The sequence below is a fragment of the Talpa europaea genome (assembly GCF_964194135.1).
Source record: "Talpa europaea genome assembly, chromosome: 13".
Classification (NCBI taxonomy): domain Eukaryota; kingdom Metazoa; phylum Chordata; class Mammalia; order Eulipotyphla; family Talpidae; genus Talpa; species Talpa europaea.
Window position 1 is genome coordinate 75803089 of NC_140080.1, and position 16145 is coordinate 75819233.

The following is a 16145-nucleotide window of genomic DNA, read 5'->3' on the forward strand; positions in this document are numbered from 1 at the left end:
TTTGTACTTTCTATTAAAATTAATTCATTTTCAGGGCCTCCCTGGTGGCGCAGTGGTTGAGCGCTGGGTTGCGAAGCTGCCCACAGCCTCTGCAGCCCCGGTTCGATCCCCGGCTGCTCCCTGGCCACCGGAGGAGGGTCCCACATGGCGCATAGACCTCTCCTGCCGCCTGCTGCTCCCCTCAGCGGTGTACTTCGGTCCTTCTGCCTGCTCTGCTCCCCTCTCTGACTCTGGTGAATTCTCTCACCCTCCCGAGCTTCTGACTGTACCCAGTGCTTGCACAAATAAATAAATAAATAAACATAAATCTTTTAAAAAAAATAAAATAAGTTTGTTTTCATACAAATAAAGGAAAGTGTTGTTTGAATGTTGAATACCAGATTACCAATAAATCAGATAGTGATGAGTGAGTTAAAAAGAGGAACATTTTCTTCAGATATGCCCCTTCTTGAGGAATTTTTTTTTTTTTAAGATTTATTTATTTATTTATACAAGCACTGGGTATAGTCAGAAGTGCAGGAGGGTGAGAGAATTCACCAGAGCCAGAGCGGGGAGCAGAACAGGCAGAAGGACCGAAGTACACTGCTGAGGGGAGCAGTGGGCGGCAGGAGAGGTCTGCGGGCCATGTGGGACCCTCCTCCTGTGGCCGGGGAGCAGCCGGGGATCGAACCAGCGCTGCAGAGGCTGCAGGCAGCTTCGCAATCCAGTGCTCAACCGCTGCGCCACCAGGGAGGCCCATTGAGGAATTTAATAACAATATATAGCCTTTTTTAATTTCACTTGCTCTTTTCTGTAAATGGGAAAACACAGTGATGATACATTCAGCAGCATTTCCGGAGTAATGTAAGCTAGCAGTGAAACTGAATTACTTAGACTGCTCAAGAAGGATACCTGTCATTAAATATACTAATCAATTTTCTGTTATGCAATATACTTTTTTCCCTTTGAAAATGAATGTAAGCTCACATATAGATCTTGAATGCCATAAATCTCAAAAAAATAGAAAATAGAGTGTTTATTGTCCCAATTGAAAAATGATTTTTAGAAACAAGCAGTATAGAGAAGCTTTAATATAGTCACTTGATTGTTAGATTGTTAGTTAATTTAGTATTTAAGAATAAATTATGTTTAATCACATTTCATTGTTTTTCTAATATTAGTTTATTTTTGTTTGTTTTTCCAGGATTTATTGATGTACCTATTACAGCTCGTCCAAGCTCTTAAATATGAAAATTTTGATGACATAAAAAATGGATTAGAACCTACAAAGAAAGATAGCCAGGGTTCAACTTCAGAGAGTGTGTCAAATTCTGGAGTAAATTCTGCAGAAATAGATAGGTGAATATCCAGAGACTCTTTCAATCTGATAGTTACCTGCCCCTGCTTTCAAACTGTCTTTTTTTTTTTTTTTTTTGCTAGATTTCCCAACCTTACTTGCTACTACATTTGAAATTTTACCAATGAATAGGGCATATATACTCACAGAGTGCTAATTACTGTATTTATAGAGTACTGTTTTGCGGTACTGATTACAGAGTCAGAATACTTGAGTTAAAATCTTGACGCTGTCATTTAACTTAACTTTGCCAAGTTAACTGTGTCAACTTGTGTTAAGGTAAAAATACTTCCTATGGCCTCAGTTTCTCATCTTAAAAATGGGAATATAGCAATTGTAACTAATCTTTAAGGGTTGTCGAAAGATAAGATGAGCTAATACACATAAAACTTTTAGAAAAGTGTTAGAATAGAGCTCCAAATGTTTTAGGTACAAGTATGTTCACACAAAAATAAAATGAAGAGTAGGACATGTTGTTGAACATAATATTTTATTGAAAAGTTATAGTTTACATTGAGAAGAAGTTAATAGCTTAGAATTTTCTATCTTGTGAAAGATAGAGTTAATCCAAAGCCCATGTTCTTTCTACTTAACATGTTATAACTCACAAAATCTTAAAATTTGAAATAATAGGAACCTTTGGATGAGACATCCGAGGCTTAGTGATATAAAATGTTTGGGAACGCCATGAGATTTGTTAATAACAATAGAACGAGTTTGAGAATTCAGATTCCCTGATTCAGTCCATTTATTTCAGTATCACATAAACCAAGAGCGTAGGTCTGAAGCTTTCTTTATAGTTATGATAATGCTATTTTTTTATCTTTTCTTTTTCATTTGGAGGTGAACTGAAAAACAGAAAAACACATTTTTCTTTCCTAGGCTGTTACGCATTTTTCTGTTTTTAAGAGACCCCATTTTCTTTAGCTGTGCATTGGAGACCTGCAGTCACTACTCATGCTTATTTGCCTTCCTTCTTATTTATGCCACCTAGAATGTTTTATTAGAAGTCTATTTAAGATTTTATGACAGGGTGGAAACTATAACCTGATACTTTCCAAATACAGCCTGTAATTTGTATGTTTTTTAAAAAGATGAAAAGAAGTAGCGTGGTCTTGTGGCCAAACATGTTTGGAAATTGGTTTAAAGTAAAATGGGCTTTAAAAACAAAACTGTAGTACTCATCAAAACTTTAATACTCAAACTACACATAAATTTCCAGTAGGCTGTTACTCATTATTTGACCATGGAACCTCTTTTTCCAGAGCATAATGTAACTCTAGTGTTATATAGAAGTGATCCTTTGGCCAGACGGAGTTGAGGTAAAATAAGATGAAAAAATATGTATCTTCTCTTATAGACAGATTATGTTGCACATTAGTCATATCTCATTATTTTTTTTCAGCTCCCAAATTATAACCAGCCCTCTTCCTCCCATATCGTCTCCTCCTCCTGCAACCAAAACTAAAGAAGGTTCAGATGGTGAAAATCTGGAAGTGAGTACAAAGTTTTTCAAGTTTCCTACAGGAGATGTCCTCCCAGATACACATTTAATGTTGATCTTTAAAACACTTGTTTTGATTAATAAACTAAATATTGCAGCTTTATTAAATAACTTGTTTTATTATGCATGTTTATGACTTTTCTTCTCAGCAAAAAGTCCAGGTAATCCTCACTTCAGGGCATTTTATTGGTGCTTTGAGCATATAAATGAATTTGCATGCAATGTGAAGATAAACTGGGTTTAAATTTTTTATTAAAGAAACATGGAATATTTATTGTTAACATTTATGAACATCACTGTAGTCTTTGGTGTTTGTAATTACATTTTAGAAATGTATGGCTGATGATAGGGATAATGCTAAAGCATCTATTTTTACCTTATACAGAAAATTAATAAAAAACAAATTAGACTAAGCTTAGAGGTGAAACACACTTGTTTGACTAATGCTGCTATGAAGGGTACCTTGAGAAGTATATTGCAGAAGTTGATCTAGTATATGTTGTTGGATTTCTCCTCAAAAAGTCTCACTGAAGAATCATATTCCTGATGTCAAAAACTTCATGTCAAAAATACATGCTTTAATATTAGAAAGTTCAGTTGATTTTTAAAATACATACATATATATATATTGCCTTTGGTAACATTTTAGGAGTTAATATTGATGAATGGATGACTTTTATTTTAGTTCTTTGCTATAAACCAAAGTTTGACTGTCTGCCTCCCTCTTAATTATAAACAGAAAATACTGAAAAGAGAGTTACAATCAGAGGACCATAGAGTCTTTAAGGGAGCACTTTAAAGAATCCTTCAACTGCACTTTTAATTATTTGGCCTTTTCATGGCTAATGTGTTGATCAGTAATTCATTCATTCATACATATTTTCTGAGCTCTTACTATATGCCAAAATGATTGTAGGTTCTGGGGATGATACAACAGAGAACAAAACAATCAATGTATTTGTCTCTGAAGCATACATTCTACTATTTGATATTATAGTCAATGGTATTTATATGTTATTAAAGATAGGTTGATATCTATTTTCTGTAGAGAAAAATGAAACAGAAAAGGGCCATAGAGAGTGTTCAAATGGGTACAGTATCTGTAATTTTGGAAAGATTGATCAGGGAAGGTCTCCCTGGAGAAAGAAATGTATTTTAAAGATGAAGCAGTTGCGGAAACAGCCATGTGGTGACCTGAGAGAAAAGCATTTCAGGCAAAACATAATAGTAAGTATGGATCAGAGCTTGCTGGGTTTGAGGAACAACAGAGACCAAAAAAGCATAGCAGAAGCATGAATCAGAGAGAGCAAAAGATCCCTTGTATGAACCTTGTAAAACCACAATATCAAGTAACTTTTACTTGGAAGCTATTGAAATAATTCAGATGAGGCTTGGTGGTGAGTATGGTACGAGTTGAAGATTGTGTGAAGTGATTGGATTCTGAAAGATATGTCCAGAATTTAGTTTTACACAGTATTTATCACTCAAAACTTTTAAGCTAAAGAAAATAAATAGTTTTTATATATTTCTGATTTTTTTAATGTCTGAAGAAACTATGTTGTTACTCAACGATTAACCATTTTTACCTTTCGTTAGCTGAATAGTTCCTTAACATGTTCATGTAACTCAAACACTCCCAGAAAGCAGTAGAATCTTTTCAAGTAATGGCTCCCTTCCCTTTCTCCTGCCCCCAGTAGAGTAGACTACTGTATAAGCAGTACTCACCTTTGTGCTATCCCGAAACAATTAAGAGTCTACTGCATATCAAGCTGACTTCCAGTGAAGCTAGAGTCCCTTTCTTCTTACTGCTATTTGAGATACCAATATCCTTGTCTCCACACTGACACCCGAGGAGCATCTTGTTTTCTTCCCCATTCCTTTGCCTATTTGTCTTGGAGTTTCAGGAAGCCATTGTGCTTGTTTGGGTCAGGTGATGGATTCTCTCCATCATCATCTCTCTCTGCTCCTCTTCTAGACTACTGTGAAAGTATCTTAACTGATTCTCAGGCCTACACTTTTCAGAGCAACTGGAGTCATTTTCATGAATGTCAATAAGATTATCTCACTCTCCTAAGATCTTTTGTTAAGCATTTACTTTTTTTTATTTTTATAGTATATAATCTCTAACTTTATATGAAAAGCACCAAATAAATGTTATTTTATGTTACATATTATATGGACATCATATATTACACTGTATATTTTTACACATAAGTCGACAAGTGAGTTTGATATTGATTAAAACACTCTGGCATCGGAAACACTACTCTCTCCCCCCACCATACACACACATACACAGTCTTGAAGTCTAAAAAATTAGTGAATCCAGATAAGTTATATATTTTTTATAATTAGGAAAACATTATCCAATGCAACATCCTATCAAACAATAGCCTAATAGCAAATTAATGATCTCTTTAGACACTTATAAGTAAAAAAAAAAAGCATTGTTGATTTTAAAATAAGATCCATATTCAATACTGTGGCCTTAAGGTCTTGCATAGGGCCTCCCTGGTGGCACAAGGGTTTAAGAAGCAACCTATGAAGCTGTCTGCAGCCACTGCAGCACAAGTTCTATCCCCAGCCAGGGAGCTACCCACATGGCACAGCAGACCTCCCCTGACTCGCCCGTTGCTCCCCTCAGCAGTGTATTTTGGTCAGTCTGCCTGTTCTGTTCCCCACTCTGTCTCTGGTGAATCTTCTCACCCTTCACACCTCTGGCATGTGCCCCAGCTCTTGTATGCATAAACAAATAAATCTTTAATTTTTTTTAAAGATTTTATTTATGCATACAAGAACTGGGGTACAGGCCAGAGATGCGGGTGTTGAGATGATTCACCATTGACAGAGCAGGGAACAGAACAGGCAGACAGACCGAAATACACTGCTGAGGGGAGCAGCGGGCGAGTCAGGAGAGGTCTGCTGCGCCACGTGGGTTTCTCTCTGGCCAGCCAGGGATCGAACTCATGCTGCAGAGACTGCGGATTGCTTCATAGTGCGGTGCTTAACCCCTTGTGCCACCAGGGAGGCCCTAAATAAATCTTAAAAACAAAACAAAACAAAAACAAGGTCTTGCATAATTTGCCTGTTGTCTTCCTTTACAGCTTTTTTTGCTTTAGTGTTCCTATACATTTAATTTTTTTCCTTCAATAGTCTCACAGGTGATCTTTTGTATAGAGTATCATTTCACTCTTTTCTGAATATCTTGTTACTGTCTTTTCTGACCTCCCAATCTAAAATTTTTTGACTGTTTTCCAAATTTATTATTTTAAAATCTATTTTTTAATTGAGGTAACATTGGTTTACAACATTGTTTATGATTTTAGGAGATCTCCTCAGTCAGGTGTTGTTACCACACCATACCCTTCATCAAGACATCCATATTCTTCCACCATAATCCATTGTGCTCTTTCACTTCCTGTCTTCCCCTCTGTTAATCTCATTTCTGTGGTAGGTTCTAATTAGTTTGGCTTTATCTGACCCTCTGTTTTGTTTCTCTGTATTCCACATGTAAGTGAAACCATGCTGAATTTGTCTTTTGCCTTCTGACTTTATTTCACTTAGCATAACCCCCTCTAGTTCCATCCATTGTTGTCACAATAGCAAGAGTTTGTCTTTATTAATAGCTAAGCAGTATTTCGTTGACAAATACCACATCTGACAAATCTACTCATTTGTCTCTGGGCACTGAGGTTGTGTCCATTGGTTGTCTATTGTAAGTAGTACTGCAATGCATATAGAGAAGTGCTTATATCCCTTTGAATTAGTGCTCTTGCATTCTTCAGGAGATGCATATAGTGGGATTGCTGGATCATATGGTAGATTTATTTTTAATATTTTGAGAAATCTCCACACTGCTATCCATAGTGTAGGTCAGTCTACATTTCCATCAGCAGTGTACAAGAGTTCCTTTTTCTCTGCATGTTCACTAACACTTGTTTCTAGTCTTTTTGGTACCTCCCACAGGTTTGAGGTGATTTGCATTTTCCGCAAATGAAGAACATTTTTCCATGTGTCTATTGGTCATCTGTATGTGTTATTTGGGCAAGTGCGTATTTAGTTCTGATGCTTATTTTTTTTAAACCTTTTTTTTAAAGATTTATTTATGCATACAAGAACTGGGGTACAGGTCAGGAGTGTGGGGATAAGAGGATTCACCAGAGACAGAGTTGGGGAACAAAACAGGCAGATCAACTGAAATACACTGCTGAGGGGAGCAGCAGGCAAGACAGGAGAGGTCTGCTGTGCTATGTGGGTATCTCCCAGGCCAGGGATTGAACTCATGCTGCAATGGCTTGCTTATAGCTTCATAGGTTGTGTCTTAACCATTGTGCCACCAGGGAGGCACCTGATGCCCTTTTTTTTGATTGATTCATTTGTTTTCCTCTTGTTGTGTTGTATGAGTTCTTTGTAGATCTTGGATAGCTACCCCTTGTCAGATGTATGTGGTATAAATAGTTTCTCCTGTTCTAGTAAGCCTGTGATTATTTCTTTAATGTCTGTCTTCTCTACTACTTATAGTGCTCAGGGGAACAAGGTACTCTGCAAATCACATTATCTTTCCTTTTTCAGATATTTCCTGTTATAGAATAAATATTGGGTGAATGGATGGGAGTTATAGATGGATGGATTAAAATCTGGTCTGTGACAAATATATATGGTTTAAAATTGATAGGCAAATTTAGACTCTTAATTCCTCCTTGTTAATACTAGATGGTAATATAATACATATACATTTCTTCCCTTTTTTTCAGCAAGATCTCTGTACCTTCTTGATATCAAGAGCCTGTAAAAATTCCACACTGGCTAATTATTTATACTGGTATGTGACATTTTCTGTATATTCTCTTATCAAGCCTTAGAACTATTTTTCACACTTTTAAATATAAAGGCAGTTTAAAATAAGATGTGCAGTCCTCAAAAGCCTAAGTGCAGTATTTATATCAAGCTATATTCCTTTACTGTTAAGCTAATGGAAATGCTTCTTAGCATTACTGTTGCTCTACCTTTCACTAACTTTTCAGGATCTCAGGTAAAACTGAGTAAGGTAATGATTTTTTTTTAGTTCGATGTCAATTTTTCTTTTATTCTTTTTAGGTAGTATAACTGTGATACTTCCCAGTCATTCAGGTGTGTATTTTCACCTGATTTACCAAAACTTTGGAATTGTGCAAAAATAAGATTTTAGAATTTGAAGTTACTTATAGATTATGAAAGTGAGGCAGAAACATGGTGTTTCTGAATCTGACAGAACCCAAACTTGAATTAGATTATTTCTCTAGCAATTTGCCATTTACAGAGTTCTTTCACTGATCTTTTCTTATTTGTTTCTGTAACAGTAAAATAGGACAAGTATAAATATTTATATTTTACATCTGAACAGATGATTCCTGATTTAGTTGAAGGAAAGGAGAAGCTAAGGCAGAGAGACTAACTGGATTCCTGAGATAAGACAGTGAGGCATCACTCCTTTTATCTGTCACAGGATTCTAAAGTGTAAAGGACAAGTACCTTAAGCTACAATGAGAATTATATTGGTTTAATAAAAGAAAACACTGGGGCCTTATCTAGTTTTTACAGGGCAAACAAAGGGCAAAGCCAGCTGGGTAAGGGCCACCTGAAATCTTCTGTGTTGTACTTTTGAGGGAATGCTTTTGCAGCTTCTTGGTGTAGTTAATTATTTTTCTCTATAGAAATTATCTCTGAGCTAATCTTATTGCTCGGTTTACTGAGTTTACTTGAGAGGTACAAATTAATATAGACCCATTCTGAAAGCTCATTATTTTTGAAGAATAATGAGGTATTTTTCTTCCCATGAAGAAATTAAATAAAAATACTATCTTGTCTTAGACTGTTTGAAAAAAACTGTCGTGTAGCTCAAATCAAGCCTAATTATGTTCTCCAACTCCCCAAACATACTGTTGTTCTGGTTACTACCCCTGTAACTAAAGAAATAAATAACTGTATCAGAGGCCTTTTAACAAACATAGGTATCCATTACTTACACAAACAATGAATTATTGTTTAGTTTTAGCCTTAATGTTCTTTTTACAATGGGAAAAAAAAACACTTTCAATAATCTCAATTAAATCAGTCATTTTATCCCCCTTTGGAAACTATTTTTTCCTAGTATCATTAGTTGTGAGAAGAAAAATAAGAATTCTTGCTTTTACTTTAGCAGTTTAATATTCTATGCATAAAACTCCATTTCCTTCATAGTAAATTTTAGTATATTCTTGAAAATATATTGAAAGAAGTCTGGATAGTTGTTAATCAGCATTATCACTTTGAAAAGTTTACATAGAAATTCTCATATCCTCAAATAACTATTTCCTCTTAGTATAACCTCCAGCTTTCTAACATTCTCCATATTCCAATCTGAATTCTTAAGTATATGTCTATTCTTTGTTGTTGTGGAAAAGTATTTCTTCATGACACTGTAAGTAAATATTTAAAAGGAAATAAGGAAAAAAGTGTGTGAGGCATTTGTTGAGTTTTTGAATAAGTACTTAAAATTTCCTTGGTATTTTTAAAGTAAGATGTTATATATTTTTAAATCATTTATTAAGAATTCCCTTGTAGGTATTTTTATTTCTTTCCAATTTTCTTGGCCTCAGAATTTATATTCAAGAGTAATCACTATTATTAAAAGTGTGTGTACATGTACTGATTATATTTTTGTTTCTTTGGATTTGACTATAAACCAGAGTTCATTGTAAAATCTGAAATTTGTTGTGATAGAAATCTTTGATTTCTATTTGAGTTCAAGTAGGAAGAATTTTCAGACCACTCTGAAAGTATCTGAACAATGGGAGCCTTAGATGAGCACTTTGTTTTCTGTATAGATAATAAACAAAGTGCAGCCCCAACTCCCAGTCTTATAAGCATTCCATCAAACTTAGATTTGATTTGTGTTTTCCCACTATAACTCTAATTCATTGAAGCAATAGCATGTGCTATGTCTGTTCATTCTCTGAGGAGTAATTGTTTTACCCAAATTTACAGTCTGTGTATTGCATATTCAGGAATACTCATGGGGAAATAGAATTATTGATGTGGACTTCTTACTTTGTTGGACACTGCTTTTGTGATTGTAGGGTAAAAATATGGAAAATAATTTCAAAGAACTTGTTTAAAATGATCATTCTCTTTCTTTGAACATGGGCAAAAAGTATAAAAATATTAATCAGATGTGGCAATTTAAATGCCTCTTACTCTAAGCTTACTCTGTTAGAACAAATGTATTAAAATATAAATTTTAATTGAGTTTTTCCTTTTGGACATTTTGAATTTCCTTTTTTCATTTGTTCTCCATACCGTGATTTAAAAAGGATTTTCTGCTAAAGCTGAATCCTTAGAGGCCTATAGTTGTACAAACAATCCTTTTAAAATGAATAGTGTCAACCTTTTAAGCCACAGAGGGGAGTTATAAGTCTCCAATCTGTAAAGTGTTGGGCATCAGGATCTATAAATCACTCCAGGTTTTTTTACTTTTATAGCCATTGCTGTAATTTGAAGTTAAAAGTAAACTTTGGGTGCCTTGCCATGTTTTTCTGTAACTTTTAAGACCTTCCAAGGTAATAAAGACTATTTCCCCCACAAAACAAAATTTCTAGATAATAGCTAACTAATGTCATTTTGAAATGGTACCTGGAAAGTTTTGTCTACATTTCTACTTGAAGAGTAACTTAGAGTCCTTTGTAGAACCTAGCTTATTGCTGTAAACAAAGAATTCAGAAATGACTCAACTCTAGATCTTCTAGTCTTTACTAAATTTGTTCTTCATATTTGGAGATGATGCTGTCTTTATTTTATTTTATTTTATTTTTAAGATTTATTTATTTATATAAGCACTGGGTACAGTCAGAAGCGTGGGAGGGTGAGAGGATTCACCAGAGCCAGAGTGGGGAGCAGAACAGGCAGAAGGCCTGAAGTACACTGCTGAGGGGAGCAGCGGGTGGCAGGAGAGGTCTGTGCGCCATGTGGGACCCTCGCTGGCAGCCGGGGAGCGAACCAGCACTGCAGAGGCTGCGGGCAGATTCGCAGCCCAGCGCTCAACCACTGTGCCACCAGGGGAGGCCCATGTCTTTATTTTAGGTGAACTTTCTTTTTGCAGTAGTATATTGGCTTGAATGATTTTGAGAGGTGTTTGATATTTAATCTTTATTATGAATTAACACAAGCCCTTAATGACAGGAAATAGTTGAGGCCATTATTACTTGGTGATCAGGGAAGCCTGAATAGAGCAGTGGTGCTACCTGTATATTACCTGTATTGCTCATTTGTAAAAGAGTTTGCTTTGTCAACAGGAAAAAGAAAATACAGTAAGGTAATGGAAACAGTTAAGTACTTTAAAGGGTGGATAAGTATAGGTTGGATTTAAGTAGGCCTGTATTGACAATTTTATAGCTTAGAGTCACTGTCTGTTTGACATAGGTAATGTCCTGAACTAACAAACTATGCATTGTGATCCATTGAATTTAACTCTTAACATTGTTCATAGAGTATTGCTTTCTGAAACATTTTTTTCAGTTTCATGCATCTGTATGCATACATCTGATTGTGTGATTCTCAGGTGTATTTATTATTATGTCTTGTTCCCACCAAAACAGTCAGGAACACTAAATTAGATAATTTTACCTTTTATAGGTGGTTGTTAAAGGAATGTTTCATTGCTCTCATTTGATTATTTCTCAAATGTGAATTAATCTATTTTAATGGAAAGGTATCAGTATTCACAAAATGGAGTTTCATTTCACTTGTATGAATGACTTGACATATTTTAAGGTATGTGATAGTGGAATGTGAAGATCAAGATACTCAACAGAGAGATCCAAAGACCCACGAAATGTACTTGAATGTAATGAGACGATTCAGCCAAGCATTGTTGAAGGTAACCATTTAACGTGCTAGTTGGCAAAATCAATGCATGGGTCAGATCTAGCCTATTGCCTGTCTTGATATGTGTCATGAACTAATAATGTATTTATAAAGAATGCATGTATATATATTCTTTATATTTTTTAATGGTAGAAAAATCATAAGAAAAGTTTGTGATGCTTGAAAATTATTGAAATTCAAATGTCAGTGTTCATGAGTAAAATCTTATTGGAACAGTAATGCTTGTTCTTTTTCATATTGTTTATGGCTGCTTTTGCATTATAATCGTAGTTGGTAGTTGGAATAGAAAGTAGATAGCCAACAAGGTTTGAGTATTTATTTTTTTGATTCTTAAGCCAAGTCTGACAACCATGGAACAACAAAAAGATTCACTTTTCCATTTCCCTCCCTGTTTTCTTTTCTTTCTCTTTTTTTTCATCAATGACCCTTCTCAGCTATACTTGTCAATATATTTGAGAAGAATAAATGAGAAATTAGATGTACAATATTTTTTGAACTGGAGATCACCGCATAAATAAGAGTTTGAGGCATATAGTTTTTAATGACATATTTTATTAGCAATTATGTATTACTTTGTTATTAGAGTACTTGTCCCCCCCCTTTTTTAAAAAAAAAGATTTATTTATTTACTTATCTATCTATCTATCTATCTATCTATCTATCTATCTATCTATCTATCTATCTATCTATCTATTTATTTATACAAGCACTGAGTACAGTCAGAAGCACGGTAGGGTGAGAAGATTCACCAGAGCCAGAGTGGGGAGCAGAACAGGCAGAACAGGCAGAAGGACCAAAATACACTGCTGAGGGGAGCACGGCAGGAGAGGTCTGCCGTGCCATGTGAGACCCGCACCGGTGGCCAGGGATCGAACAGGCGCTGACGCTGCAGAGGTTGCGGGCAGCTTTGCAGCCTAGCACTCAACCACTGCGCCACGGGGAGGCCCTGCCCCTTTTTTTTAAAGCATTTCTTTCAGTTCTTTTAAGGAAAATGTTTTTGCCATATAACCAGAACATTTCTAAAAATATTATGGGCTCCACATAGTCACCGAATCAATGAATATGTGTATTTGGGTAAATGAGTTCTATCTTGTCACAGGATTTTAATGTGAGAGAAGACCCATTTTGATATACTGGTGTTTACTGCAGACTAAGATAATTTTAAACCGTGGAAGAGTTGGTGGTGTTTAAGTAAGATAGCAGATTTCTCATTATCTGTGAATCAAGATAATTAAACTTTTTCAATTCCACTTCATGATGAAGTTTGCAGCTATTGGAAGAATAAATAAGGATTACCCATGCTATTAGCAAAACTCTGATCACTATGCCGTACAAAACTAATTTCCTTTCTTTTGATTCCCTTCAGGGTGATAAGTCTGTCAGAGTCATGCGATCTCTGCTGGCTGCACAGCAGACGTTTGTGGACCGACTGGTCCATCTAATGAAGGCAGTGCAGCGTGAAAGTGGAAATCGTAAGAAAAAGGTAAACCTGAGAGTTCTGCTTTCTCTTTATGCCTAAAAATGTGTCTCGGTATTATTAAATACTGAGTTTTGTCTCTGTTTCTTTGGGTGACATATTTTGTGAAATGTTTACATAGTTAGGGTAATAGGAACATTTACAAGTACTCATTATGTGTAGGAGTCTGTCTTATGAGTGTATATGTATTTTTTAATTCACACAACAGCCTTATACTTTAAGTACCATTATTATACTAATTGTGAAGGAAATTAGGGTTAGAGAGATTATGTAATTTATCCAGTGTTTTAGCAAGTAATTTTTGGAGATGGGATTTGTACCCAGGCATTTTGAGCCCATATCTTTATCAGCAATACTTTACTAGCACAGATTTCAGAATGTTGGTATCTTAGAATATGATCAGTTTGTCCTGGAAAGGACCTCTGAAGATCTTAGTCTAGCATTCTGAGAAGATGAAGGTCCAGAGTAACTTTCCCCAGGTTACTGAATTAGTTGTTAGTAACAACACTAACTTGAAAACAGATACAAACTTGAAATCTCAATCAAAGTAACTTTTGTATCTTTTCATGAGTACCTTTTGATTTCTTTCTGTCAGTGATAGGCTTCCACTTGATGAAAATAGAAGAGTGGGTGTTCTCTTGATCATTAATCTAAATGATATGAAGGAGTCACTTGATATCTTCTCTTTACCTAATCCTGTGACAGGCAGATCATTCTTAGTGACCTTTGAATAAAAAGACAACCCATTTTATTGCTTTCCAGATTTGTGAGAGGAAAGTGGAGAAAAGAAAAGATGGAGTCCAGAGCTCAGAGGCAGGGGATCAGGACTAAAGAGAAGTGCTAGCAGAGAAATGTGGGTGGAATAATATTCACAAGGTTGGGTAGGAGGAAATAAGCTGAAGGGAAATGCATTATTTATTTATTTTTAAAAGATTTATTTATACGTACAAGAGCTGGGTACAGGCCAGAGCTGTGGGGGTGGGGGTGTGTGTGTGAGAGGATTCACCAGAGACAGAGTGGAGAACAGAACAGGCAGATTGACTGAAGTACACTGCTGAGGGGAGCAGCGGGCAAGTCAGGAGAGGTCTGCTGTGCCATGTGGATTGCTCCTGGCCGGGTATCGAACTCATGCTGCAGTGGCTCCGAACAGCTTAATAGGTTGCATCTTAACCCCTGTGCCACCAGGGAGGCCTGAAACACATTATTTATACTGGTTGCTGTTTTTTTTCTTACTGAGAAGAATCAAAAACAATTAAATAGCTAAATCCCTGCTGCCATTCCCTCCCCTGTCCCTCTAGCCTGAGGTTCCTGTCAGAAGCAGTGTAATAGCAAGTGCCCACCAGCAGAGGGAGTGTCTGTTCCTGTGACTGTCAGTTTGGGACATGTATTTAAAACATAGTTTGGTTTTATTTGGCTTGTTCCTCTTACATGAGCTTCTGACTATACCTCAGTTTTAGCTATTCTGGAGAATGACTGCCTATTTACAAAATAAGGTTTGTTTTTGCCCCATTGCATATAGTTTAGTCATACAGTTCCAAATATATTCTTAACATTGATTAAATATCTTTTTAGATATTTATATAGATTTACTAAAAACAAGCCCTGGCACCTTGCAGAAACTCCATGATGGCTCTCTACTATCATTATTTGTGTTGTTACTAGTAAGTAGTAATGAAATGACTACTGCTAATAATTGAAAAGTCATCTGTAGTGATTTCCCTTCCCTCATAATGAAGTTGGGAGAGACATGCCATGGTGAGTGCAGCAGTACCAGCTAAGTGGTAAGGTAATCCAGGAGTTTAATGGCCCATGGGGAAAATAAATTGTAATGTTGCTATCTTTTCTGTATAGATCTATAATTTAGGAATAATTCTATTGCAGAGGTTTCTGATTCTCAATGTTTGAGTTTCAGTAAAAATGCATTTCCACTGGCTTTTTCTTTAAAGAAACTTTAATTTTGAATATTAAGTAGTTTCTTATTTACTTTGTGATTCTTTAGATGATAATATTCATTTATTCCACAAAAATGCGTTGCATGCCTACTACTTCCAAGCATTTTTCTAACTTTTGATGATACAGCAATGAATATAAATATCTCAGCCCTTACCGACCTAATATTCTTATGGAAGGATGAAATAAACAGAATAAATAAGACAGAAAATAGGAAGTTTGCTCAATAGAATTGAGTCCTGTTGGCAAAAATATAGCAGGAAAGGTGGGTAGGAAATGCTTGGTTTAAGTTATCAAATAGTGTTTCACTTCTCAATAGTGATCAGGGTGGCCTCTCTGAGAAGCTGCTGTTTGAATAAAGGCCTGAAGCAAGTGAGGGTGCAACCTATGTGGATATCTATAAAACTATTACAGACCAGAAAGAGCAAGTTCCAAGGCCCTGAAGTGGGAGTGTATATAGCATGTTTGTGAAATAAGAAGAAGCCCTATGTGTTAGGAACAAAGGGAGTGTGAGGAGAGTAGTAGATAAGAACAGACATTATAGGGAAACATAGAGTATTTCCTTTAAGCCGTTATAAGGAAACACTGAAGAAGAGGGGAAGCTCTTTGAGGTTTTGGACAGAAGAATGACATGATCTGTAGTATTCTAGTTGTTTTTGTTAAGAAACTGGAAGATTCAAAGGTTGAAGAAGCACTATCAGGAGGCTGTTGCAATAATTGAGGTGAGAAATGATGGTCCAAGCCCTTGGACCACGGCTTGTGGCAGTAGAAGTGACGAGAAGTGGCTGGTTTTCTCACCCTTCTCTTTATCTGCTTTTTCATTTTTGTTCTTTAGCACATCAATTAGAAATTGGTTATTACAGGAAAACTTGAAATTCATATTAACTGGCATTACTTTATGCTGGAATATCTGGTCATACAGCAGATATAACTGTTTTTTATAAGGGATATGTAGTAATTCTAAACAGTTTCAGTGT

The 16145-nt window shown here is 35.8% G+C and overlaps 1 protein-coding gene across 1 annotated transcript in view; it reads left to right on the forward strand.

The window, feature by feature from the left end:
• PIK3C3 (phosphatidylinositol 3-kinase catalytic subunit type 3) overlaps positions 1–16145 on the forward strand; it is a gene marked incomplete at both ends in the record, with an annotated part of 164594 nt that overhangs the window by 46514 nt on the left and 101935 nt on the right. The window contains 5 exons of the mRNA XM_084252697.1: positions 1184–1338; positions 2742–2832; positions 7595–7662; positions 11628–11733; positions 13108–13224. Of these exons, the coding sequence (XP_084108823.1) occupies positions 1184–1338; positions 2742–2832; positions 7595–7662; positions 11628–11733; positions 13108–13224 (537 nt within the window). The remainder of the gene's footprint in view (positions 1–1183; positions 1339–2741; positions 2833–7594; positions 7663–11627; positions 11734–13107; positions 13225–16145) is intronic.